General features: G+C 39.9%; 1 protein-coding gene and 1 long non-coding RNA gene across 2 annotated transcripts; one reads left to right on the top strand and one right to left on the bottom strand.

Annotated features, from left to right (window-relative positions):
* Positions 1–185: 185 nt before the first annotated feature.
* Positions 186–2,663, bottom strand: LOC108351495 (uncharacterized). Its single transcript, XR_015624816.1, has 5 exons — positions 1,819–2,663; positions 1,534–1,660; positions 1,151–1,279; positions 751–844; positions 186–362 (listed from the first exon to the last, which is right to left on the bottom strand). It is a non-coding gene; the product is annotated as an uncharacterized LOC108351495 (long non-coding RNA).
* Positions 1,111–27,119, top strand: Has2 (hyaluronan synthase 2). The gene is given in 4 exon segments (NM_013153.2): positions 1,111–1,617; positions 11,513–12,139; positions 22,817–22,918; positions 24,182–27,119. Coding segments are annotated over 3 exon segments (1,659 nt in total). The 5' UTR covers positions 1,111–1,617; the 3' UTR covers positions 25,112–27,119.
* Positions 27,120–27,962: the final 843 nt, after the last annotated feature.

Below are 27,962 nucleotides of genomic sequence, written 5' to 3'. Positions count from 1 at the left end.
GCGTAAATCCGCTTTCATTTTTTCCTAAACAGCGCCACCTAGCGTCCATAGTGCTTCATGGACTTTTTTCCTTTTTACCTTTTGCTTTGGGTGGGGGCAGGGGCGGGGACTGCAAGGATCAAAGAAAAAGGGCGCGGATGCCCTTAGGTTGAGAAAAATAACCGAGAAAACAAACTGTCCAGTCATGGCGTCATTGAAATTTTTAAAAAGTATTTTGAAAACATTAACTAAAAGACTTTCAAGAAGCAAAAGTAATTTCAGATGTCTTAAGAGGCGACTGCTTCCGTACACATTTTCTCAGGTTTATCGTTATCATCATTAGTTTAAACCTCCTTTCGAAAATCTTTTGCATGTTTTCAGGTCTGGGAATCATAAGAAAAAAATAAATGTTAAAATTCTTCCTCATTTCAGGACTCAGCCCACCCACAGCGAAAACTGCAAGGGAGAGACGTTGACATTTGCCATTTGCTTAGAAAGTTTGGAGTTGGCAGGAAGAAAGGGTTAACAAATGGCAGACTAGTCGCTCTTTTTTAAGCGTCTTAGGCGGTTTGGGGTTGCTCCAGGTAGCGCGGGCGGAAACACACACACACACACACACACACACACACACACACACACACACACACACACAGCCGGTATCCCGCTCGGGGCAGTGATTTAGCCTAAGAAAACCGTTTGGCCTTAAAACAAATCACTTATTTGTAACGGGGAGTTTATCAAGCAGAGGGAATCCTTGTCACACAGACAGACCTCAGCAATATTTACAGAGCAGGGCTTCCCACTTCTTGGCCACTGCCTGTGGAGAGGTATCAGGCGATGGTCAGCATCTGTGCGCTGCGTTTCTCTGCACACGTTAACAATCAAGTTAATTGAATTCATTGGAGTTTAGAAGCGGCCTCTAGCTCTGAGAGGGCTTTGAATGGCCAATTTCTCTCTCTCCCCCCACTCCTCCCCGCCTCCCATCCCGCCCAGTCCCTCCCCTCCGGGTTCCCCAGTCTACACCTCCCTCCTCCCCTCCCCTCACCCCCACTCCCTCCTCCGTCCTTTTAAAACACCCACCGGCTCACTAGTTAAGACCCCCTTAAGTTGGAGGAGGCAGAAAGGCAACAACAGCGAAGAAGGAGAAGTCAAGGCGTCTGGAAAGAATTACCCAGTCCTGGCTCTGAGCAGCCCATTGAACCGGGGACTTGAACCAGCCAAAGACCTCCATTCCGCTCTTGCTAGGCTCTGCTGAGTCTTCACCGGACTTTTAGGTTGATGTGGAAAAAGGAGACTTTGCCTTGTCGGAGGGAAGGGGATTGGAGCAAATAGCAAAACAGGGGAAAATTTAATTTATTTTTAAAGCACATTTAACAAAAAAATTTAGAAGACTTAAATGCAACGGAAATAATAAAAGAGCATATTAATGCATTTTCTTCTCAAAGAGGGGAGAACCAAACATTTAAGGCTCCCCCCATTTTTTTTTTAAATGTTGTTTTTAAATTTCTTATTTTTTTTGGCCGGTCGTCTCAAATTCATCTGATTTCTTATTACCTCAATTTTGGAAACTTCCTTCCACGACCCTCCGGGACCACACAGACAGGCGGAGGACGAGTCTATGAGCAGGAGCTGAACAAGGTACGTTATACAGGCGCTTTGGGGTGAACTTTGAATGCCTTAGCTAGATCGGGGGTAGAGAAGAAATTATCAACAGAACTTAAAAAATAATACCTAATTTCTATAGAAACATTTGAGGTCTGAAGTCAACCCCCCCCCCCGCCCCCCAACAGACTGCACATTAGGGAATACTGCCAATCACTATCAAGTCTTGTAGCATACCCTGGGTTTTTATCTTCGGTGGAATCCGCTGCCTCTCTGGGCGCACAGGTAACTGGCGTGGCCAAGGAAAGCTGATGGTCCCGAGGTGTACTTTTCCACTGGGCATCTTCCCGAGCGTCAAAGGGACTCCGGAGTTAGAAAACAATGATTTCCACTGTGTAAGGAAAGTTCATCCCACAACTGTCCTTACCTTCCTAACCCCCCCTAACCCCCCTACCCCCAAACCCCCCAGTATGTGGGCAGGAACACCCTGACACAGTTCTGTGCAGGGGGTGGGGTGGGGTCACAAATAAAAAAAAAAAGCTCAATTTGGACTTGTACTGAAAGGGTTAAACGATCCTGGCTTCCAGCTACATTAAGCTGGAAGAGACCGTAAGGAAGGAAAAGTCCTGAGCCACCTCTTCGCGCTACCATCCTGGTTCAGCCACTCCCCCCTTTTCCAAGGCCTCCAACTCGTTTGCAGTTTCCAAACTCCATTTAAGTGTCAGGCAGTGAGCATCCGGGCACAGCCATCCTGCGAAAGCCTTTCTGGGGCAAGGGGTCCCTCACGCAGGCTGTGGCATTCGCCACTCGGGGAGAGAGGAGAGCGCGCATCCCTCCTTGTGCCGGACGCCCAGCTAAGCAGCCCGTAGCCAGGGCGTGCGCGGGGACAGCGCTGCGCTCCCGCAGCTGCAACCAGTCTTGAGCCAAATCCGACGTGGCACGGAGCACGCTGGCGCTTCTTTCCTCCGATGCAGCTGGAGATGCTGTTGGGGGGGGGGCGGGGTGGGCGACGATTTGAGGACTCTGTCTCTAGCCCCTTGCCCAATGTGGGGTCGAGGGGCCCTGGGAGCCTGGGAAGAGGTGGGAGGAGAGCCAAAGACCGGATAATCAACACCTTGGGCTGAATTCGTCACGGAGGTTCCCGCCCAGAGTGAGCCAGGGCTTAGAAACCGGCCCCGGTGAACCAGAGGGCGGGGCTGAAAGGAAGGTCTGTGTAAGGGTGAGAACTTCGTGGCGACAGAGACGGCTTCCTCTAGCCTAAGAAAGGCAGCCCAGGGGAAACAGCTCTGAAAGGACCATTAAGATTTGGAAGAAGGACTGGAAGCATAGGCGGTGTCCGAGGACGGAGACTTCTAAGACCCAGGTCTCATTATACAGTCGTAGGTGCCTGTTTCCACCAGCGTCATTCTGGACATCCCCCTAAACTCTGGGACACACTATCCTGACTAGGGTACCCGTGCTACTAGGAAGCCAGCTGCAGCAACCCGGTCCTGGCTTGGGACTTGTAGAAGCCCAGGAGGCCCCGCCCCACCCCAGCTCACTTCATTACCTCCTGGGACCCTTTACTGCCAAATGAGACTCTGTAGCAGCTGCATAGAAACACTACACTCCTTCAACCCACGTGGCTGGGCTGGGATTGCATTTGATGTCACACCCTGGGAGGGGTGTGTGATGGAATAGATTTGGAGGTTCTGATTGGCCAGGAAGCTCCCCCTCCTCCCTCCAGTCAGAGTCCAGAGTTTACATACCCACTCAAGGTCTGCTTAGTCTAAAGCAAACAGTAGATGGGCTTCCTTGAAGTGGGGAGACTAGCTTTCCAGCACACTGTAGAGTTCAAGGCTTAGCCTGGGATTTCCCAGTGAAGAGAGGCATAAGGCAGTATACTTTTGGAGGTGTTAAATCTAGGTGTGATGAGTTTTAAATAGGTTCTTTTAAGAATAAATTTTTGAATGGTCAATACATATTTGATCTGAGAATAGAAGGCTTTTTCCATGCATTTCCATGGAATGAGCTAAAACAAATATTCATGCCCAGGAACCTATTTATAGAGGATGACTGTTTATATTTTGCAAAGATAATTGGGTTGAAAACTTTAAATCTTTGCTCTTTGTCCTCCAGCCTATGCAAGATGACTCATTCATAAACTCAATGTTTACATTTTCCTAGATAAGATTAGTAATTCAAATCAGATCGTGTGTTTTGAATACTAACAATCCTCTCCCACAGGTGTTACTAGTATATAGAAAGGTTCTTTTACATTTTTCATTGAAAATTAAGAGACATGTTATGAGTTGTGTGTTCGCAATTCTAGACAAACCTCAGTCCTGTGTGGAGGTTCTGAACTAAAGCTTGTGTCTGGAATACCATCTTCCCTATTCTTGTTCCCATAAACATTACCAGAGGTAGATGACTTGAGGCATGCATTGTAAATGTACCGATTAGATACAGTCTACCTAGTTTGCTTCTTAAAAGATAGAACTGTCTAAAGCTTAACCCAAACTTTACCAAGTAAAGTCATCAGCATATAAAGTCCAAATATGTAACTGATTAGCGATAAGCATCACATTTGAATATCACTCCAGAAAGTCAATATGATATACAGTCAGCTGCTGTCCAGGAAAACAGGACTTGCCTAAGAGACAGTTACTAGAGAGTAAATTAGGTTGCTTTTCTCCTTGTTGACTCTACAGGATGTCTCGTCCCAACACTGAGTTTCAGAATTACCATTGGTGCTATCTGTACCAACAAAGATTTTTTTTTTGGCACTGTGGGTGAAGTCTGTATCTTGAATTCCAAAGTGGAGATCTCCTTCAGGAATTTTTATTACAAATATAATTTTAAATCTGAGAATGGATTAGGAGTTGCAGATTATTAACTTCCTGAATATTCCATGATAGGCAGTCCACAGATTAATGCAAATGAGGGACTAGCACATAAGCTCTGTGTCTTGTTTGAGGTCTTTTCTGCCATGCCTACTTAGTCTGTGTTCTTCTAGAAGCTTGGGGGACAGGGACAGATCTCCTGGAGCTGGTGCATTAGCTGAATAGGGGCTAGAGCTTCCTATATAGAAGCTTCCTATATAGAAGACCCATTGCCATGAGTTACCACAACTTATTTTAATCATTTTCTCCATCACAGAAACCTGTATAGAATGACTATGGACTTGCTACACAAATAGCTTTACATTATTTCACAGAGTCTGGCCGTTTGTGTTGCACTTTATTGTGTAACATTTTAACCTAAAGAGTAGGTTTCTAAGCCCAAGTCAAAAGAAGATTCCATGTCAACTCTGATTTCCTCTTCCACTATTAACACTGTGCAGGATGGTGAAGGTCAGGAGCCACTAGCAGTTAAGGCTGACGTTGTAGAAGCCCCTGATTAAAAAGGATGTCGCAACTGAGAGACATTTGAAACCTAAAGTTCCATTTGAGTGACAGGGGTATTAAAAGGCTTTGTGTTCTGATCTCGCCTAGTTGGCTCGAGGTAGGGAAACCTAGGTGAGGCTACAAACGGCAAGGCAACTTCAAAGAAGAGCAAACATGGGTCACATTTGAGAAGAGCATTGGTATGCTCCACTATGAAGACTTGCTCTCCTATGATCTTCACCTTCTAAACCAGATTTCTAGTTCTAAAACCTCACAGAAGGAAACCACATCATGCCCATCACGGGGAAGGAGGACTTCAACTCTGTAACTCAGTGAGTGCTAGCCCAGGTTTTGTTGCACATTAAAATCTTGCGTTACTCTGGTTGCAGCTTGTATCAGGGAATGCTGTTGTAATCAGCAACGTGACAGTTGCTTTTATGTGTCCTCAGGTCAATTTATCTACAGCAATAATTGGCAACCACTACATTTTCACTTTTCACTCACTATCCGCACTTTGTTCACGACCAGCTGGCAGAAAGTTACCCCGTGTGGAGATCTTTTATTGTAAAAGTGACCATCATCATTGCTGCTGTCACGTGCCTGCATCAACACTCCCAGTTCTAAAGATCGTGCATAGAATATGAGGCCTATAGGATTAAAAGCGAAGCACTTATAAAACATTTAAATTAATTTATGGTAAAGAAAGTTCATGTCTCAGTACTGGCTTTACATATTGATAGAGTTTGGAACAATGCTCTCGTTAAAGAAATATCCTTTAAGTGAATCCTGTCATCTCTGTGCCCTGATGTGATTACATATTGGTCACAACTTAGAGTCTTTAATGGATTTGAAGTTGTAATGAGGAGGAAAGGAAGTACAAGTTTAACTTACAAATTATTATTCCTTATTTGCATTAAAATATTGCTTTATATCAACAATGACCACAAGAAAGATTTTTAAGTATATACCATATTTCAAGTAAAAATGCATTTCAAGAAAAGAAAGTTATAAAGATTTCATTAATAGTTATGTCTTTTTCAGTATGTGAATGGGATTCTCCTTTTTGTCAATCTCATTATCTTTTTCTTTTCTGAGACTCCATATGATAGCTCTATTCTATAGTTTCAGAAACTGAAGGTAGCCTATCTTATTATGCACCTTGTTCAAGGTTACACAGTGATTAAAAGGAGGAATTTGGATTCACTCTCAACTCACTGTCTTCCTAAGGCCACATTCTCTGGAATGAACGATAAAGCTGTTTTTGAACATAAGTACATCTGATTTCAAAACTTTTACTAAACTGGCCAAGGCCTCATAATCTCTCCAGTTGAAGAGTCAGCATACACGCACACATTACAGCCACAAGTCATTAGAGCCAAATTGCAAAGCTGTGTGAAGATTGGTGAACAGAGTGGGGCCTCAGGGGATAGCCTTTCAGGGCATAAAAGATGATCCTCTTATCCCTTGTACCCCAAACATGACCCCGTACTCATAAAGTTGCTCAGACTGCAACTTATAATTGCTCTCAGGAATCATGCATATCTTTTGTCTTTATTATCTTTATTGCCCCAAAGTCTTCTAGAGAAAGTCTGGGACTCCTCATAGTCATTAAACTGTAAATACTGGGAAGGTACCATCTGATCTAATTTCAGTTGCTTTTCCAGATGCACATGCAACAAATCTGAGTGAACGTCAGCTCCCCAGATCAAATGTAGATGAGTGCTATGTGAAACCTATGAGAACTCTGTTCTCAACAGGGTCCTAAGACAAGGAGCACAGCTGATAGCCTCTTCTTATTCAATAGCTTCCTGTCTTTATGACACAAAAGGTCAAGGGTGAGGAAAAGGCTCTGTCTGATGCTTATTGACCCGGGGCCTCACGTGTGGGAGATGGGTGACCAGTATAGTCCTCTCCACAGGTGGCAGCTCTTGGAACAGTAGTGTCTTTCTCACAGGAAGGCGGGATTTCTGCTGCTGCCATTAAAGTTGTGCTTGCATAGATGGGCCAGAAGCTTATTCGGAAGCAACACTATTTTCCATGTCTTCAGGCTACGTGCATATGGGAAAGTACAGAAGCCTGGGGGGTTTTGAGTATTGCCTGGCAGTATATCCAGCTCCATATTCACTGTCTACACACCATACCTGCAAGAACACACCTTAAAGCTCTTCCCTTCTTTCTTCATGATATTCAGTTTTGGTTTGTTTGTTTTAGCTAGAAACGAGACTTGTGTCTAATTTCTCATAATGATTCAATTTCACAGAAAATGCTCTCTGAATATTTGGACATTGTGTGGGTCCTACTCCTGGTTCATGACGTTGGGCCGGTCACTTCCATGCTCAACGTGTCTCTTTCTTTGTCATATACATGTATTGTAGTATACGATTAATAATATGCTTGCCGCCTATAGACATTAAGATGAAAAATATTATACCTTAAAATGGAACAAAAGCCTTTCTCTACCCCTTGAGGTGAATAAATGATAAACAAATGTTAGCAGCCACTACAAATGGGATGGCGATGATGAGGAGGATTTTAATGAACTATCATTCACTCCGTGGATATTTATGGCACATTAATTGTAAGTCAGGCAATATTTTATGTCATGGCATACACTAGTAAAAACAACAGGTAGATAAGAACATGGATGGACAGATGGACAGGGGTTGATAAACTGTGAGATTATACTGTGTTTGAGTAACCCCTTCTCTTACATTTTGATTTAACCTAGATTTCTGGGGAGAACGGAACTTACTAAGTAATTGCTATCAAATCCAAGTCCAGTTGCTAGGTAAAAGTCAATGAGCTAAAAATGTGATCTTGCCACTCCCCAAATTCAAGTTTTACATTTTTAATATTTACAGAATGTAAATTTCTAAGTCATCTTAGGATCTAGGACTGAAACAGTCCTTTTTCTCTAACTGAACAGAGAAGCTGCATAGACACATTGTTCTTTTAGTGGGAAAGTAGGTTTGTGTAACAGAGTGTTTGAATTAAGGATTGTCTCAGGAAGTTTTACACATATGGTGCCCACATCCATAAAATTGGCCAGAGCAATTAAAACACACACACACACACACACACACACACACACACACACACTCACACACACACACACACACTCAAGTCCTGTGTGTCACTCCCTGAGATCGACGCATCTGCTTGGCGAAACAGAACTTCACAAAGTTCTTTTTTGCCCTTTGGCCTGTACTGAGATGCTCTGCGTGCCTCACCAGGCAGTGCTGAGCTGTAGCAAGAATATAAAGGTTCAATTCTAACCACATTTCTGCAGTTTGTTAGCAACTTTCCCAGGCTTCAAAAGGACATTCTGTAGACGCCTATGATGTAAGAGGGCGTTCCCACCTCAGCTGAGGCCAGCAGATGCTATGTGAACACTCTCTATATCCATGTGTGCTGATAAAAGGCAGGGAAAATGTGAATAATGGAAGACTGGCAGGCCGTTCTTTCCCTAGTGATGGTGATTTTGAGCACAAGCTAAGCACACACTTAAGCTTCTCCCTGGCAAATGCTTTGGTCCCCTTGAAATTTTTCACTCTTGTGAGAATGACTCATGTGCTGGAAATGATGACCTCCAAGTCTGGTGCTTACAGCACCTTTAGGCATTGGTTAATGTGCCCTCTGGGAGTGTTCAGCATCCTGTCAGCTGTGTTAACTAACAAGGGATGGCGTCCTTGCTCACCTCTCACTGAATACTCCTAAGCTCTCCCTTTCCCAGCAGACTGAACTTTGCTTTTGTGCTAAGGTTGCTGTTATCAGCTCTCCATAGCTCACACTGTGCTGTCCTGTACATATACTCAGAGTGTAACTCACATCAGTAGTTTGTCCAGGGTGCTTTTTTTTAGCTTCCTGGCCAACGATTCCTTTAAAGTGGGTTGTGACTCTGGGTTCTAGAAACACTGGCCACACTGTTTCACTTTGCTCCTCAGCGCAGCATTGTTTTGAAGAGTCTGAAGAGCCTGATCATAGGCATGTACCAGAAGAAAACGATGTCTACAAGATAGAAAGCTAGCCAGCAGAGGGCTCTGACCTACTCTCTGTTACCTTGTTTGTACTAAGGTTAATGAGATCCATCTATCCATCATCTATCTATCTATCTATCTATCTATCTATCTATCTATCTATCTATCTATCTATCTACCTACCTACCTACCTACCTATCTATCTATCTATCTATCTATCTATCTATCTATCTATCTATCTATCTATCTATCTATCAATCAAAAATTAAGTCAGTTTTTGCCAAACTAGTCCATGCAGCTGCCTTGATTGGTGAGTGACATCATTCCATATTTAATGCATTTACCAATCTCTCTTTCCACCTTGGGGTAATACATTTGCCTAGAACTTTCCTGAAATATATTCAAACCAGGGGAAGATGAAGATTGGAGGGAGACTATCTTCTCTTTTAAATTTTTCTCTCTTGTACTAGAAAAGGCATGCCTTAATTTTCCACAGCCCCTAATGTTGTAGCTCCACCATATTGTCTGGAGACAAAGAGTGGTAACATTACTCGTGGAAAGACCCACAGAAATCTCGGAGCAGTGGAACACATACCTACTTGAGTATAATTAGATGCAATACAATCAGAAAATGTCCACACAGTAGTTAACGGCCAAGATGATACCATATTCCTATAGAATATTCATTTTTAGAGTTTGATAAGGACTAGGAAACTATAAGTAGCATATAAAAGAAGAGATTTTTATAGAGATAATTTTTTTGTGTCAAATTTCTTATTTAAAGCAAAATCATTCAGTTTTGTAAATTATTATGTATTAATGATATGCAAATATGACCAACTCCCAAAGTGGTTGTGAAAACCTGAGGAAAGGAGCATTTATACCATTTATAACAGGTTATAAACATGCATTTATAGCACTTATGCATCTTACAGTAGGTAGTGCATTTCTACAAGTGGGGGTGTTAAAATGAAAAAGATTTGTGAAGCAAAATTCCAATGCTCAGAATCAGACATGTTTGGGGTAATAAAAAAAATAAAAAGCCTCTCTAGTCCTTAAATTACTTAAAACAGATATACACAGATTCTTGGGTTGAACTGTCCAGATGAATTGGTAAATTCCAAACCAGTAATAAACCTTGACTCCAAATAAATAAATGGACTGGTCAGAAGTGGGCAGCACTGGGGGCACATGACCCTGGAGGTTGTCATCTGGTTTTTACACGCATGCACAATCAGGTGCATATGTACTTGCACACATAGTCACAGACACACACACACACACACACACACACACACACACACACACACCACACCAACTTTATTTAGGATAAATGCTGAATTTAGGGGTGAATTGGGAGCTAAAACAGGCTTAAGGCTTACCTGCTAGATGTTTTTATTTAGTTTGAACTTCAGCCATTGGAATCCAGGGGCTGTTATTTCTTACCCAATGATCCCATTACACTCATGATATGCCTTTTGTTCTATGATGCTGTTACTTTCCTGATCTTCACGACTGTATCAACTAACAGGGGTGAGTGGAAATAACAGACATCTGAACACTGGAACTTTGAAAGATCTTTACACAGGACATCTAGGGATAATGAATCTTAAGGGCAAAGGGGAATTTGTAAAATGTAAACATTGTCATTGAGCATGTCTTAAAAAAAAAACAAACAGACACACAAACAAAAACCTTGAGATCCATAGATGTGAGATGATCCACACAAGGTCATAGCACTAGCTGATAAGCTAGTCCCAGAACTCAGTTTTTCTAATCTCTAACCTCATCCAGATGCGTAGAGAAGATGTCAGCCTAAGGGACATGCGTTCGAAATAAAATGAAGTCATCATTGGGAAATTCAGCAGAGTCTCCTGTGGATTTGTTACTCATCTGTAATTAGGGGCTGAAGAAAGCATTGAGCAGGCAAAAGGATTGCTTTGCATTTAGACAATTTTAGTATGATGCCTAACTGTGGTTATAGACAGAGAGAGCTGACATAAACAAATGACCCAAGACTCTGAAAACAATGTAAGAAGGTATGTGTTCAGTGCATTGCAACAAATCCTGGCACTACCCACTCATTTGAGGCTTGAAATAGACCTGTGCCTTGTGTTATCAGCGCATCCTGATTTATAGATGTGCCAAGGTGTCAGCATAATGAGTTAAGGTGAGAAACTAAGTCTTACAATTCCTGAATGCTGCCTGGGGGAGGGGCACACCAAGTCATACTCCTAGAGGGGGAGCTATTGACATTGGGGGCTGCTGGGGAATTGTCTTCATCAGTGATTCATTCCCTGATGGTATGAATACATGACGGTAGGTACCATTGGCAACAGTAAGTGGACAAAGTGGATTAAAAAAAAAAGACATAGGACCAGTTGGAAAGGAGGAAGTAGACTGTTAGAATTCATCAAGCATATTGAATACTGGTATGAAATTATCAAACAGCGAATATTAAAATGAATAAAACTAAATGGGTGACTCCAGAATACCCTTTCTAGAGTTCTTCCTGCCACCCATAATATCTGTATGTGACATGCAAAGAATCAGAGTGGTTAACCACGCATATCTCTGATTACATTTCAGATGCATTGTGAGAGGTTTCTATGTGTCCTGAGAATAATCGGAACCACACTGTTTGGAGTGTCTCTCCTCCTCGGAATCACAGCTGCTTATATTGTTGGCTACCAGTTTATCCAAACAGATAATTACTATTTCTCCTTTGGGCTGTATGGTGCCTTTTTAGCCTCACACCTCATCATCCAAAGCCTCTTTGCCTTTTTGGAACACCGGAAAATGAAAAAGTCCCTTGAAACCCCCATTAAATTGAACAAAACTGTAGCTCTCTGCATTGCTGCGTATCAAGAAGACCCTGACTACTTACGGAAATGTTTGCAATCTGTGAAAAGGCTGACCTACCCTGGGATCAAAGTCGTGATGGTCATAGATGGAAATTCAGATGACGACCTTTACATGATGGACATCTTCAGTGAAGTCATGGGCAGGGACAAATCAGTCACTTACATCTGGAAGAACAACTTCCATGAAAGGGGACCTGGTGAGACAGAAGAGTCCCATAAAGAAAGTTCGCAACATGTAACCCAATTGGTCTTGTCTAACAAGAGTATTTGCATCATGCAAAAATGGGGTGGAAAGAGAGAAGTCATGTACACCGCCTTCAGAGCACTGGGCAGAAGCGTGGATTATGTACAGGTAGGTCTGAAAATGCCTGCCAGGGCAAACATACATTGGAATAAAGCAGCTTTTGTATCTCTCCAGTCCTATGCTATAGCCCATCCTTGTCCCTTCTGAACACAGTGCTCCTTTCAGACCATTGGAAAACAGCAGGACTGTTAAAAGCACATTTTGAAAGACAGGGGAAAAAAAAACCCAACCTTGTAAAGCTGTTAAGAGCATCTATGAAAGTGCTTCCTTGTGTATGCAATTGGTTAGAAATCTGGATTATTTGGACAGCATACCCCTCCTTTCATTCTCTCCCTTTTCCTTAGTTCTTCTCTGCCCCTCTAGGTACTGCCAAGGAAAATCCAACATCCTTTTCCACACTGTTTACACACACACACACACACACACACACACACACACACGAACAACAGCAGCAGCGCAGTAGTGGCAGCTCTGTAAGAAAACAGTGTCTTGCCTGAGTGGAAAGTTCTTCAGAAAAGCTGCAGACTGAAGGGAAGGCTAGACAGTGATCGGTGGATAAATGAGGTAAAAGCAGAGTGGTGAGAAATGACTTTGATTGTAAAAAGAGTGAGACTTTTAAAACCGAGAGAGAGAAAAGAAAATGAAAAGGAGGAGTGAGGCCATCATAGAGGGAGCAAAACCAAAGTAATGTTTATTTCACTCCCCAAACAGCATTACCTCACTGCAACTTGACCTTTGAAAGAGTTTGGGATGATGTGTGCTTGCTGGAAAATTAGGAAGGCTCTGTCTCTTCTTAACTCCCTTCTAGCTTTCTGTAAGGCTCCTCTTCCCTTGGTTCCCACTAAGTATGGGGCAATTTTGATTGTTTGCAGCTTCTTCAGTTAGATTTTGATCATGATGAGATCAGGAAGAGAGAAGTACATCTGGCACAAGCAAGTTGCCCTGGCCCTTTTTTCATCCTCATAGAAGTGAAGCCCTGTTTTCAGAAGTGGGATTCTATTGTTCAGGGGTCTTCATTGACACCTATCCTGCTCCCAGGATCAGTAATAAGAATGAGCTGGCATTGGGTAATGATTTTAGAGTCATTGCCTGAGGATCTATCTAATAATGGTGATAACTAGCTATTGACTGGGAAAGTCATTCACCTTGAGCCTCAGTTTACAAAATAGAATACACCAATCTTAAAAGTGCTTAACAATAATTATAGCAAACAACACATCCCTACAGTTTAGGAAAAGTTACAATGTTATTTTATGCATAACTAAAGATTTTACTATAAATATGTTGTTTATTATAGTACATTCTAATTTATGCTAAAATATATAGTGTGTACCATCTGTTACCATGGGGTTAATTTCAGTTAGTGTTTTCAGCATGGAAGATAGTTTACTGGTTTCTGTTTGCATATTAATATCACGTCCATGGAGCCTACATAAGTGTTCTCTTGTTTGTCTCCTAATTTCTCAGTGGTAGACCTTTTGGTATTAAGTTTCAGTTATTTCTGGATATTTGATGTTTGTTTACATGCTCTAACTTTGGAAGCTAAATCAGAGGATGATAGAACTTTTCCCAAGGGAGATATGACAGATAACTTAGAATACGAACAATCAACTTTCGTGCCTTAAGTGAGAAAACATCTGTTTTGATATTTTGCCTTTAATACTACTTACATTCCTCAATTTCAGTGAAGACATCATTGTGTGTGCTAGATCTTTTTTTCCTTCTTCTTAACCTACTCTTCCCACCCACTCCCCCTTTCCCCATCATTCTTGTTTTGAATTTTGTTTCCTTGACGACTTTGTACTGTGCCCGTCCAGGAAAAAGTAATACAAAATATGAAAGGATATAGTTGCCTCTCTGCTACAGTCTTCCTCCAGGTTGAACCTTCTAGAAGACCAGCCCCGGTAGCTGCTGGTATCTAGGCTCTGAGGCCTTCGGAGACTCTTATCCAGTGGCAAGCACTCAAACAATATTAAAAATCATTTAGTATCCTGAAGCTGGCATTTCTTCCTATGTTGTCCCTCATCAAATCTCCTGTAAGGTAACCATGCTTGACTATAAAATGGCAGTAAGGTTCAAACTAAACACAGAATACTCTAATTTTCTCTTTTGACTGATCCAAAGTTTTGGAAATTGTAAAGTAGAGGGCAACTTGGCTCAAAAAGCAGAGAGGTGTGAAGATGGTGGTGACAAAGTTCTGCTGGTGAATGAACCTGGGGGTAAATGTTTTAAGGAGAGAAAGAAGCAATGCCCCATGGGAAAAGATGCTGGTGGCAGAGAGCTAAGGAAGACTGTGACCATCTGCGTACTTGTGAGAATACTGACTCACCATGGAGAGGTGTGGTCAAGACGTTTGGTTTCTAGTCACAGCTGGTCTTCAGTGCTCTTCAGTACTCTGTGCACTTGAGTTTGGATTTCTGGATTATTGTTCTCATGACCTATTATTTCATATCTTCACCATGCTCCCAGTTCCCTGTCCAAACTCCTCCCTGCCTAACTCCTAACAGATGATCTCACCTCCTACGAAGGAGAAACCCAACAATATTGTTTCTGAATGTTCTTAAAGCCATCCTTACCCTCTGTTGTGTATCCTGTTTCAATAGCACTCCACCTGACTGACTTTCTGCATCAATGCTGTCCTTTCTAGCTAATCTCCAGAGACCCCACAACTTTCCCTGGTTCTGCTCAGGAATAAAGCTTTAGTAATTGTGGACTGTACCTTTGTCTGTCTTCTCAGTTGACTACTGTCCCCAACTTGTAGCCTTTCAAACTTTCAGCATTGTTCCAGATTACTGAGGAAGTTCTCAGACAAGGGAAAGGCTATATAGTAGCAGCCTTCCCTGTGGTAATGGTAGTGTTCTCACAGATAGAGAGAACAGAAAAACAGAACAAAAAAATGAGAAAATGCAGTGAGAGGAACATAAACTTTACTGGTAGAGAAGGGTGAAAGAGGAAAGGGAAGGATTTTAGACATTTGAATGGATGCATTTTGTAATGACACCATTTTTCAAGAAGGGAGATATTCTAACCTAACTGCCTATGCTTCTCTAAAGCGGAAGAGTCCTTTTTATATCTTCAAAAGCATACTCATTTTGGTTATTTTATTTATCAAAGGAACACACATTATAGGGGCTGGGGATTTAGCACAGTGGTAGAGCGCTTACCTAGGAAGCGCAAGGCCCTGGGTTCGGTCCCCAGCTCTGAAAAAAAAGAACAAAAAAAAAAAAAAAGGAACACACATTATGATAGTCTATTTTATGTACTTAAAAATCAGAATGAACTAAATTAAATTATCTGTACAAAATACGTGATCAAGAATGGATCGATGATTTTTATTATATACTCATGATTTTTTTCCTGAGTTTTCAGAAGTTTAAGATTAATTTTAACATGACATTATTAGAAGGTAAGATATATTTTGATATCCACATTATACAACTGTTGATTTATGTCTCTTATCTTTTAGCATGCATAATATAGCAGAGTAGTCAGCAGTTTGTGATACAAAGAGAAAAAGCCACCATCCCCTGATGTGTGTGTTAGGGATTTCCCAAGTAGAAACAATCTTACAAATATGAACATTTTCTGAAATGAGAATTACGAGTGGCAATTTTACCATTATTTTATCATAGCAGTATCATAGGCATCCATATTTCTTTGAGTGGGAAAAAAATAAAGCCACATAATTCCTAAATGCACCCTAAGGCATCATACTCATAGAACATACACACACACACACACACACACACACACACACACACACACACACACTTATACATGTATTTGTGTGAGTGTGAATGCATACATACCATGGAGTACTAGTGGTGGCACTCTAGTGTCACTGCTTGTGGTTTGATGCTGTAGATATCCTGCTAGCTGGCCCATAACCTTCTGGGGATAGTCTAGTCTCCACCTCACATCTTGTCATAGAGACACTGGGGTTAGAGATGCCTATGTAACCATACCCAGTCTTATTTGGGCTCTAAAGACTCTGAAATCTTCCACTTGTTGGAGCATTCTTTACCCACTGAGATATTTTGAAAGTTTCATTTGGTTTTATATTCTATATTTTCAAATTCTTCTATTCATTAAAACTTACTTCTCACCTCCAAATCAATATTCATAGTATTTTTGGGGAGTCATGTTCATATAAACAATGATAAAAACTATGAGTGAGCCAATGTACATGTTCTAACTGGGGTCAAACAAGGTTATTGTTTACTTTGCTGATTTAATAATTGCTCTTATAGTCATTTAGACTACAGCACCTACATTATTGTGTGCTCTTTGTTGATAGTTTAGTTTTCAAACTGACCTCATGTATAGTGTTTTTTGAAATTTAAAATATGAGACAGCTATTATATGCTTCATGGAGTTTGGTTTTCTCCAGGCATGTGTTACTGGCCATGATTCAGTGTTAATATTCAAAATATTCATTAAATTAAGAGACATTTGAACTGAAGCACAAATACAAATAGATTATATATTGATTAGGCATATTCATCTATAAAGTTCTCAAAAAACACTAATAAAAATGTAAAAAAAATAATGCTTGGAAATGTAATCAAAGGCTTAGGCAAGCTTAACCATGGATTCATGCTAGAAATATTTTGATATCTAGTATTCCTGTCTTCATGTAAAATTAGAGAATACTAATATCATAAACAATAATAACTGCTATGTGTGACATTTGCCTACTTTCAATTCTGTGTAGCAAACCTAACCTGGGAAACAGAAATATCCCCTATGCCAGTGATGAGAATATAATATTTGGAGACATAAGGTTGAGAACATCTTTGCATGGAAAGAGATACAGCGCTATTGTTAGTTTCCGTGAACTTGGCACCTGCTGGATCCATTTTTATTGGTTAATTAATTAATTAGTTAATTATTTTTGTTGTTGTTTTCAGCTCAAGCCTAAACTTAGTATGATTCTAGCTCCTCCCATCTTTTGATACTTTTTAACAAAACACTGACGTTCTACTTGAATGAAGTAGACAGTGAATGAAATAGTCACATGAAAGTGTTCTCCTTATGTATCTTAGGTCTCATCTTCACTTTCTTCCTTGAGGCAAAAGATAATTAATTAGGTTTAAGTATTATAAGCTATGCACATGTTAAAGTATCACATGGTACCCATAGAAATGCACATTTTTTTTTGTTCTTCAGAATTTTGTCAATTTATTCTTGCCCTGCCCTCCTTACCCATCGCCAAATAAAACGCTTGCACACAGCTAGTGCATTTCAGGATGCATGGAAGTTGGGGCAGAGATAAGTGAATCCCTGAACCTCACTGGACAGCCACTCTGGCCTAATCCTTGAGTTAAGGGTCTGTGAAAGACCCTGTCTCAAAAAATCGAGGTAGAGGGCTATGAAGAAAGACAGTTATTGACCTTAGGCCTCCACATCCAAGGACACAAACATGCATCCCACACACATGTACACAAGTGAATTAACAAATACATAACACACACACACACACACACACACACACACACACACACACACCCCTCAACACACCAATAAAACTCAAAATGAAGGGATTAAGAGCTGGGCTTGGTGGCACACATCTGTAATTCCAGCGCTAGGAAGACTGAACAGAAGGATCCTAAATTTGAGGCCAGCCTGACTTGGAGAATGAGCTCTTGTTTTGAAACAAACAAACCAAAATAAAAATAAACAACAACAACAACAACAACAACAACAACAACAACAAAACCATGAAAGGCCTGGGGGGAAAGCTCAGTATAGGTCCCTTATATTAGAAGTGTGTTCATAGACTCAACTTGAAGAAAAGAGATGATCAAAATATGGAAGGATTAATTTGTACTCCAAACAAGTAGTGAATTAATTGTGGTCAAAAATCAAACAAAAGCAAGACGTGCTTACATTTTGTACTTCTTTCCACTAAATAACAAATCCATGTAAATTTTTTTTCACTGATGATTTTAGATCACTTGTGTGATCTAAATTTGTCATATGTTAGTAAGGCTCTGAAGTCCCTCCATTTCAGGGTGGGTCATAGTTGAGCTATGCTAACTTTAACAAGAGCTCTTTCTTTGAACTAGAGACAGGAATTTATGTCTTTGGTTTTTGGTTTTTTGTTTTTTTGTTTTGTTATGCTTCTTCATGTCTGCCATTCCTATTTCTTAAGTATTTAATAGGAACTACCCATTACTAAAGACTTTATAAATATTATCTTATCAAGAAACCATTATGGAAAACTTCTGATAAGGATAATAACAATCTATATGTTTGTCTTGAGGGACAAGAGCCTAGAGACTTGAGCTTAGGGGCTCAAGTTAAGAATCTAATCCAAGTATAAGGAACTGGCAGCTTGTCAGGTTGTGGATTGGAAACTTTTATTTATTTTTATTCTTAACTCTTGCATGGTGTGTGTTGCTTTAATTGTCTCTTTTCTGTCTCTCTTTTTCTCCGTCTCTGTCTATTCTTCTCTGTCTCTGTCTCCATCTGTCTGTCTGTGTCTCTGTGTCTATCTGTCTGTCTGTCTGTCTGTCTGTCTGTCTGTCTCGCTCTCTCTCTTTCTCTGTCTCTGTCTCTCCCTCTCTCTCTCTCTGCTTTTTGTCTAGAGACTAAACCCAGGGCTTTGTGTTTTCTAGGCAAGTGCTCTGTCACTAAGTTCACCCCCTTTATTTCTTTCCTTTCTATGGTAAGTTCACTCTGGAGTATCATTAGCATAGTTTAGGGAGAGTGTTCCCATCTTCTGGTTCCTCATCGGTAACTAATGGTGAGGGCTTTTGTTGTTTCTGTTTATTTATTCATTCTTTTACTTCTTATCCTTTCCCCTTTTCATTTAGAGACATTGACTGGGCTAGGGGAGCAGAATTTCCATTTACTTCATCATTAAGTTGTAGCGGGGACCAAAACCAAATCCCACGCACTCTAAAAATAGTCTCACTCTTTCAAGGTTAAGATAGAGGGTCAAGATCAAGGCAGAGTTGAACAAGAAAAGGATCAATTCAGTGCTACCATAAGGGGGTCTTGATTTCTTTTTAATTTGTTTCTTCATGGTAGTCAACCACAGCAGTTTCAGATTTCCTCTTTCCATGTTGACTTTACACTGCTCTTTGAGGCAGACGTGAAATATGGAGGGATCCACTAGTGAAACTGAAAGGAAATACCATTTTCAAAAGTGCAAGTGAAACATACAGACTGCTTTTGAACTTGAATCTTAGACTATGAAAGGCATTTGGTGGAAAAGCACTCTTAAAGCAAGCAGGCTTCACTGTAGAAATCTATACACTAGCTAACATTCTCTGCTTTGTGCACTCCCACTCTTTGTACCTTATAGAGAGGAAGGGAACCTCTGAAAAGCCTGCATGATTAAAACTGGGATGTAAAATATTTAATCTCAGCACCACTGCTACTTTTTGGTGAAAGCAGGGTCTTTTTCTGAAACCAATCCCGTTGATCCCAAAGTTGACAAACTTTGCTTGTAAAACATTAGGGAGTCAATATTATGTTTTGCCACCATTTGGCTTTGTTGTGGTGTGAACATGGCTGAAGATTACAAGTATGTGAACAAGCATGACCAACACCATGGGCAATGAAATTTGGACTTTCATATAATGTACACGTATCATAAAAAAATCTCTTTTATTTCTTTTCAGATTCGAACACATAAATCCATTCTTGACCCCTAGGCAATTAGAACCAAATAGGTGGCACGATGATCATTATCTAAACCCCTTATTTTACCAATCCCTCTTAATACCTAGTCCTATAGAGAAGGTACTGTTAAAATGTTGGCAAAAAACCCTGGGAGTAATGAACAGATTCTGCTGGTTTTCCTGAAGTTAAACCAAGGTAGCTGATTCTTCCTAATAGTAGATTCGACTTAACTTTATTTATTTATATTTATCTTGTTTAGAGATTATTATTATTATTCATGTCCATTATCTGCTACTGTGAAATCTTATAATTAATCATTATGTGCTTTAGCAAATCACAATCATACCCTGTGTGGAAAAAGACTTTTGATCTGTGCCCCATTTCCTGTGGGCAAATCACATCCTATAGCTTTATTTGATGTGAGGTTCAGCTTCTCACCAACTGGTGTATGTCTGCCCTGGGATCTAACGCTAAGCTAGGCAGCCAACGTTCATTTCTCCTTATTAACTGGTGAGGAGAAAACTAGAAACAATATCCTCTTAGATAATTTTAAGGAGGAGAGTTGTCTATTTCACATCTTATTAAGTAAATGTTCTTGTGCCCTGAGCACAAATGCTTTTTCCAAATGGCAAAGACAGTTTCTAGTTGGCATTGAGTCTCTAAACAGAATCCAGAAACTGAAATTCTTTTAAAGCTCTTAAATCCTATGATAACAAACCCCTTCCCTGGAGGTTTCTGAGAACTTATGTTCCTGATATAGCTAAGCTCATGGAAAAGCCTCTCTCAGAGAACTTCTGGGTTTCTTTTGCAAGGTGGGAGGTGGGCGATTTAAATATGTCGAACCTTAGAGGTTTGGTTCAAGTTTAGTCATTTCAAAGTGGCTTGCTTACACTCTGAAGCAGGTGGGGCTATTTGAACATTAATTCTGGATTGCCCCTTTCCTGTTGGTTTAAGCTTATTTTAGCTTTCTGGTTTTACTGTTCCTGACTTAAGTCAATAGAGGTACATGTGGCCTTAATGTTGGATGCTGGTTAAAGGTGTCTGAACTATGTGCCTTCCCCTCTCTCTCCCCATAGCCCAGGCCTCCTACCCAGCATGCAGGTTTGTGCAAACTTTGATAAACAAGTCATAGGAGAGGCTAGGCCAGGTTTTCATGACTTTATGTAGCATACTTGGGCTTGGAATGCTTGAACCTCAAATGGAGTATTAGCGAATAACATCTGCCTATTACATCCTACTCAAAATAAATAAATGGCTCTATTGATCCTACATGTAAATTTTAAAAAATCCACAAAAAACCCAGCCACAATAAGAACAATATAACTTTTTATTTAAAAAGGAGTATTTCTACTTAGCAAAACAGAAAAAGTAAAATCCACAATTTAAGCACAAATTCACCATAATGATTTAAACCTAAGTGATAAAATTACTTTTTAAATTTGCATGTCTGTACATTATTTAAACTTACAAATGCCAATATTGCATTTAAATAACTGTCCAGCAATCTTCATTAGCAAGAAATCTTTTCAGACAAACAGCCGTTAATAACGTTGAAAGAGATGTGTTTTTAAGATGTTCTGACTCGGGGTTGGGGATTTAGCTCAGTGGTAGAGTGCTTGCCTAGCAAGCGCAAGGCCCTGGGTTCGGTCCCCAGCTCCGAAAAAAAAAAAAAAAAAAGAAAGGGAAAAAAAAAGATGTTCTGACTCCTTAGCTAACAAAGTATGTGATTAATCCTACATGCAATAAATGTCTTTAACTCTTGAGAGCCCATGGTTCTATAATATATTTACTTTTTTCAAGTTATTATTTTTAAAAGAAGTTTGGAGACTTGTCAAAATTGCTCCTTTTGCTTATTATGTTGTTGTGTTGGTTGATAATGGTAATATTCTCTGAAAATGCACTTAAGGTGATTTTTGTTCTTAGATGAACATCATAAACAATGCATACATACATTTAAAAAAACTACAAAGCCACTAGATGATAATCTTCTGGGGCCCCTAGCAAGCATGTTGCCCATCTTGGACCAAAATATCATCATGTTGAATATGACTGTAAACAGGATAAATGTTGACTAGGAGGATGAGGATATGAGGATAGCCAGAATCTCGATGGTAGGAAACAATATGATGGGGCAGTGGGCAACAGTTAGTATGCACCAATCTTCTTATTTAGTGTCCAGTGTGGGTGTGTATTAGCTCATTTTCTCATTGCTGTCATCAAATACCTGATAAGAAGCACCTTAAGGGAGGGAAAATTTTTTTCCCCTGAGAATTTGAAAGAATAGAAGCCCATCATGACTGGGAAGTCATGGCTGAAGGCAGCTCGATCAAGGAAGCTTTCTCTAGCTACTGGCTCACCTCTTTAAGGATAGTAAGCAGAGAGGACAGAGACCAAGGATAAATTTACAAAATCTGTCTTTCAGGATTTTATGCTTTTAAAGATTCCACAAAATTCCAAACTAGTCTACTAGCTAGAGATCAAATCATGGAGGACGTTTCACACTCAAACAGTGTCAGGCTGTTCAATAGCCCATCACATAACAACTCTGGTCAAATTATATTTGCTGGGCTTCAGTGAATTTCATAGAAAATGAGTATTTTGTCCCAATAATACATATTGTGGTGCTCTTATCAGGGGCAGGGTCTATTTCTATTACAAAATACCCAAGACTGGATGATGTATAATGAAGCTCATTTGACTCATTTCTGGAGACTGAGAAGCTCAAGGCACTCTGATGGAGTCTTTCACATACAACATGATGAAGAAGCAGAAAGCCAATCCTAGAGTGTGTGAAAGGACAACTGAGATCTTACCCAAGACAGGCAGCTATGTTGCCAAAATAGGAAATATTCCTGGCAAATTGGGACTGGCTGAGGATCCACACTCAACCATCATTTGAGCTGGCCTACCTAGTAGTGTACTGAGATTAATGGAAGAACTGTGTTGGCAATGGTATACAGAATCTTCTGTGACATTTGTGACATTTTCTGACAGTCTTGTGAGGATAAGGCCAAGGGTATAGAGCATAATCTCAATTGTGGCTGAGGAACAATATGATTCTCTTTAAGTCATCTCCTGATTTCTCTCTTGTAGGTGTGTGACTCAGACACCATGCTTGACCCTGCCTCGTCTGTGGAGATGGTGAAGGTCTTAGAAGAGGACCCGATGGTTGGAGGTGTTGGGGGAGATGTTCAGGTACATTTGGCTTCATTATTTTTGTATGGATAGTTTTCAGAACACTCTTGTATTGATTCATTAAGTGCTTGTTGCTCCAATGTCCCATGGTCTTGTTCCTGGCCCCATTTGTGAATGTGAATCAGATACATTGTAATCCTTTTTTTTTCTTATCTAACTTGAAATAACTCAGAACAGATATGCTTAGCCCTGGCATATAACACATATTTATAGTGACTGAAAAGTTACGTATCACAGAAATGTGTAGATGAGCAATGATGTCTACCAGGCACCCTCAGGTCACAGCTTGGCCACCAGGTGGTTGTTTAAAAATGCAGTATGAAGGTCTGGAGATGATGGTTGAATTGTAAGAGCATTTGTTACTTTTGCAGAGACATTGGGGTCCAGCACTCATACAATGGCTCACATCCATATATAACTTGAGTTCCAAGAACTCTGTTGCCATTTCCTGCTCTCTATGGGCACTGCACGCATATAATGTACATCTATGCAGGCAAGAAAAGCACTCATACACACAAAATTTAAATAAAGTGAACCAAGAAAAAAGAGAAAAAGGAATAGCAATTCAAATTTTACAACATTAAGAAAAGACAAAGGCACAATTATTAAGTGGCCCATGATCTTTTAGTAGCAGAGAAACACTTACTAATGACAAGATGCCGAAGCTTTTCAGACAGAAAGGTGAGTGTGTGAAAATATGCAATGGTTAAAGCAGAGTGCCTCCAGTGTATGGGATCTGACTTCATTTGATTTTAATACCAGATGAGACACACAAAGAAATGATCCTTGGTCTTGTTGTATGACCCAGGTGTGCATGCTATTGATAAAGACAATAATGAGATAAGCAAAGAAATAGATTGGTGACTATGTAGTGGCATACAAAATTTAGATAAAGAAGAGGAAAACTAAGAGAGAATTTAGAGAATTCTCTAGGTTCTAATTTACAACAGTGCTTCTGGGAAAATTTAGGGATTGATGATTGATGCTTAAAACTATAACTAGACATTACAGCCTAGCAGCATGGATGAGCCTAGATAATATCACGAGAAGAAGATGAAAATAAAGAAGAAAAAGTCCACTAACATACAGACCCAACAAACCACAAAACCCTAGAAAACAAGGTAAAGGAATGACAGAAAGGAAGGAAGACAAAATGGAGTCAGATAAGAACAGATTTCATGCCAGGCTGTGATCTCAGGATATTTTGGGACCTCTTGGCATTATTAAATCTAACTTTTATTTATCTACTTTTTCTACTTGCAGATTTTAAACAAGTATGATTCTTGGATCTCCTTCCTCAGCAGTGTGAGATACTGGATGGCTTTTAATATAGAAAGGGCCTGCCAGTCTTATTTTGGCTGTGTCCAGTGCATAAGCGGTCCTCTGGGAATGTACAGAAACTCCTTGTTGCATGAGTTTGTGGAAGACTGGTACAATCAGGAATTCATGGGTAACCAATGCAGTTTCGGTGATGATAGGCACCTTACCAACAGGGTACTGAGTCTGGGCTATGCAACTAAATACACGGCTCGGTCCAAGTGCCTTACTGAAACACCCATAGAATATCTGAGATGGCTGAACCAGCAGACCCGTTGGAGCAAGTCCTACTTCCGAGAGTGGCTATACAATGCCATGTGGTTTCACAAGCATCACTTGTGGATGACCTACGAAGCTGTTATCACTGGATTCTTTCCTTTCTTTCTCATTGCCACAGTCATCCAGCTCTTCTACAGGGGTAAAATCTGGAACATCCTCCTCTTCCTGTTAACTGTCCAGCTAGTGGGTCTCATCAAGTCGTCTTTCGCCAGCTGCCTTAGAGGAAATATCGTCATGGTCTTCATGTCTCTCTACTCAGTGTTGTACATGTCAAGTCTACTTCCTGCCAAGATGTTTGCAATTGCAACCATAAACAAAGCTGGGTGGGGCACATCTGGAAGGAAAACCATTGTCGTTAATTTCATAGGACTTATTCCAGTGTCCGTGTGGTTTACAATCCTTCTAGGTGGTGTGATTTTCACCATTTATAAGGAATCTAAAAAGCCATTTTCCGAATCCAAACAGACTGTTCTCATTGTGGGAACCTTGATCTATGCGTGCTACTGGGTCGTGCTTTTGACTCTGTATGTGGTTCTCATCAATAAGTGTGGCAGGCGGAAGAAGGGACAACAGTACGACATGGTGCTTGATGTATGATCTCACGATGATGTTTTCCGTCACACCTGGAGACACACATACAACACACATACACACACATACACCTTAGCTCCTCAAGGGGCTGTACAGTATTGTGGCATTGCACCCTGCCACCACAGGAGACATATCACTGCTGCTGGGACTTGAACAAAGACATATGATGGGTTGAGTTTTAATTCTGCCAAAGCAAATTGATACATCAGTGAGAAGAAAGTGAGAGTGAACCCGACAGTTTTAGGACAGCGGGATGACGTCTTTGTTTATGCACTTTTCCCTTACTGTGCATCCGCTTGACAGTGTTTGTTCTATATACCTCACTTGCCATGCTTTATGTGGGTGATTATGGAAGAAAAGGATTCTGAAAACTCAAGGGAACACTCTTTCAACCTACACAACCTAACTTATGGACCGTTTTGATAGCTGATTCTTTTCTTTCTATTTTTGTTCTTAAGGAAAATTAATTGTTTGTCTTTACCAAATGAAATGCCAAAGGAAAATCGAAAAGCCACTGGCTATGCTGTGTTTTGATATAATTGTACTGTGTTTTTAAATTTTGTACCTAATTTTTAAAAACAAAATTTCACACCATAGTATATATTTTACTTCTGGCAAAATACACTTGTTCTTTTATATACATATATATATAATAAAATAGGTTCTAAAAAAAAAATCCGTACTATAAGAAATTAACCTGCCCAAAATGTGAAACGTGGTTGACTGATGTTCGTGAAAGAATAAAATGTTTCTCTTTTTTCTCTACATTTTATAATTGAATAGTTATTTCTGTGAAAAAAATGTAAACTTTCAATAATCTAACATTTTATTTCTTTTAGAAAGGGCCAAGATACCGGTCAACTTTTAGGTAAAAATACATACTCACGTGTGTACAAGAGCCAATCATTAAAGTTGAGGCCGAAAGGGTGGAAAAGTGCAATTTTTGAAAACATTTTTTTTTTCAAAAGGGAATGCTAGTCTTCGGTAAAACAAAAAACAAAAAACAAAAAACACTGGGCTCCTTGTACTGGATCAATGTGATCATCGGTAGAGATGGTGGCAGTATTTGCGTAGGCCTAAAAAAATGAAAACCTGGTGAGACTTTATCTTTGTGATTGGGACAGATACAATACAATCCATCAAAAGTTTTATTCTGTGGTCTGAATGTGGCAGACCTTAGCATGTACACCTTAAGTGTGTTTCCCCCGTTTAGTGTCTGAATTTGCAAATTCACCCTGCCTGGTAGTGATGTTTCCAGGGGTGAACTCTAACTGATATACAACACAATTCAGAACTGGCACATTTATGGTCCCAGTGTCATCTTTAATTCTCAGGAAGGGTATTTTTTCTCAATTACACAGGCAATCTCTTCATCTCTTCCATACTTGGCCTTCCTAAAACTCTCCACAAGTAGAAATGACGTCACCATGTAATTAGTATTACTAGGAACTGGTAAATACAAGAAGTGACTGCACCAGTTCCGCTAAACTTGGCTAATTCAGTTAGGATGGGGCCTCAGTTGTTGAATTTGACTTCTCACATGATTTGTCTTGCCTTGTGTGCAGTCCCATTAGACATGCGCTCAGATCCCAAGAATAGCTGCACAGAAGCCTTGTGGTGAAGCAGACACAGTGTCAATCTTCTGCTGCCTCACTGCAGACTTCCGTAACACACATGAATGTAGCAAGACACTAAATGTGGAAAAGCTGCACATTCTACCTTGTGAGTACAAAGTGGTTCCTCCAAGTTCTGAAAAACTGCAACTCTCCCTGTGTGGAGATCTAGTGAGCAACAAACACACCCTGAAAATAAATGAAACTAAAACTTGAGTTTGCCTTTTTAACTATTTATGTTCTAAGTTAAGCTTTGATAACGTTCAAATGTCAAATTTTCTCATTCTTATAAGAAGTTGAATTAATTGCCTTGTATTTATTTTAGCAATTATTCAATGTATTTCCATTATAGGATGTATAGTATAATTGATTTTTTTTGTAAATAAAATATTTTTGATAAGATTATTGTCTCTCTTTTCTAAGGGAAGGGTTTTTTTCCTCATTGTAATGGTACATAGTTTAAAACGAGTGTGTAAAAAAATATCATGACTGGTGTGGGATAATATGCCAGCTAACGATTCTTATGCTGCAGAGAAGTCTCCCAAATTAGTATTGTTTGGAAATCTGAGAACCATCATAGACAGAGATATGGAAACCATATCAACTTAATTAAATTAATCTTTGTCTTTGAGTTCTTCCAGCATCTTCCAAAGTTGCCCAAGTTAGAGAACTTTTTTATTATATCAATTGTCATAGCACAAAAAATTCAGAGTGTTTATCATTGCATTGTTCATAAAATAACATCCTAAATTAATTAAAATTGACTAACATGGGCAACAGCTAAGTGGTTTGTTAACAGTACATAACAGTTAAATGGAACACTGTCAGCTACTAAACACAATGTGACCGGAGACCATATGAGAATGTTGGAGAAAGGCACACTTTAAATACACATGGCTATTTTGTACAGTGACACCTGATTTTGCAATGCCTAGTGTTTAAATGTGGTTATATCTAGTTATGACAATATGGTTAATTTATATTCTGTATATACTCTTTGTATTCTTCTAGGTTGATAAACATGTACTGTCTTTGCACAAAGAAAAAAGATAATAAATATCATTTTTTAAAAAGTAGGTTGAGGCACCTAATAGCATTTCCTGGCTTAAGGGCTCTTGATGGTCAATTGTTCTACTTTTCCAGGTTTCATTGAAATTCATCTACTTTTATAAATATTTTATTTTTGATATTTTTAGAGTTAGAATCCTTCCTTTGTTTGGCAGCTACCATAAAACCAGATTCAG

The sequence above is a fragment of the Rattus norvegicus genome, chromosome 7 (assembly GCF_021556685.1).
Source record: "Rattus norvegicus strain SHRSP/BbbUtx chromosome 7, alternate assembly SHRSP_T2T, whole genome shotgun sequence".
NCBI lineage: Eukaryota > Metazoa > Chordata > Mammalia > Rodentia > Muridae > Rattus > Rattus norvegicus.
This window is presented reverse-complemented; position numbering and strand designations above follow the sequence as displayed.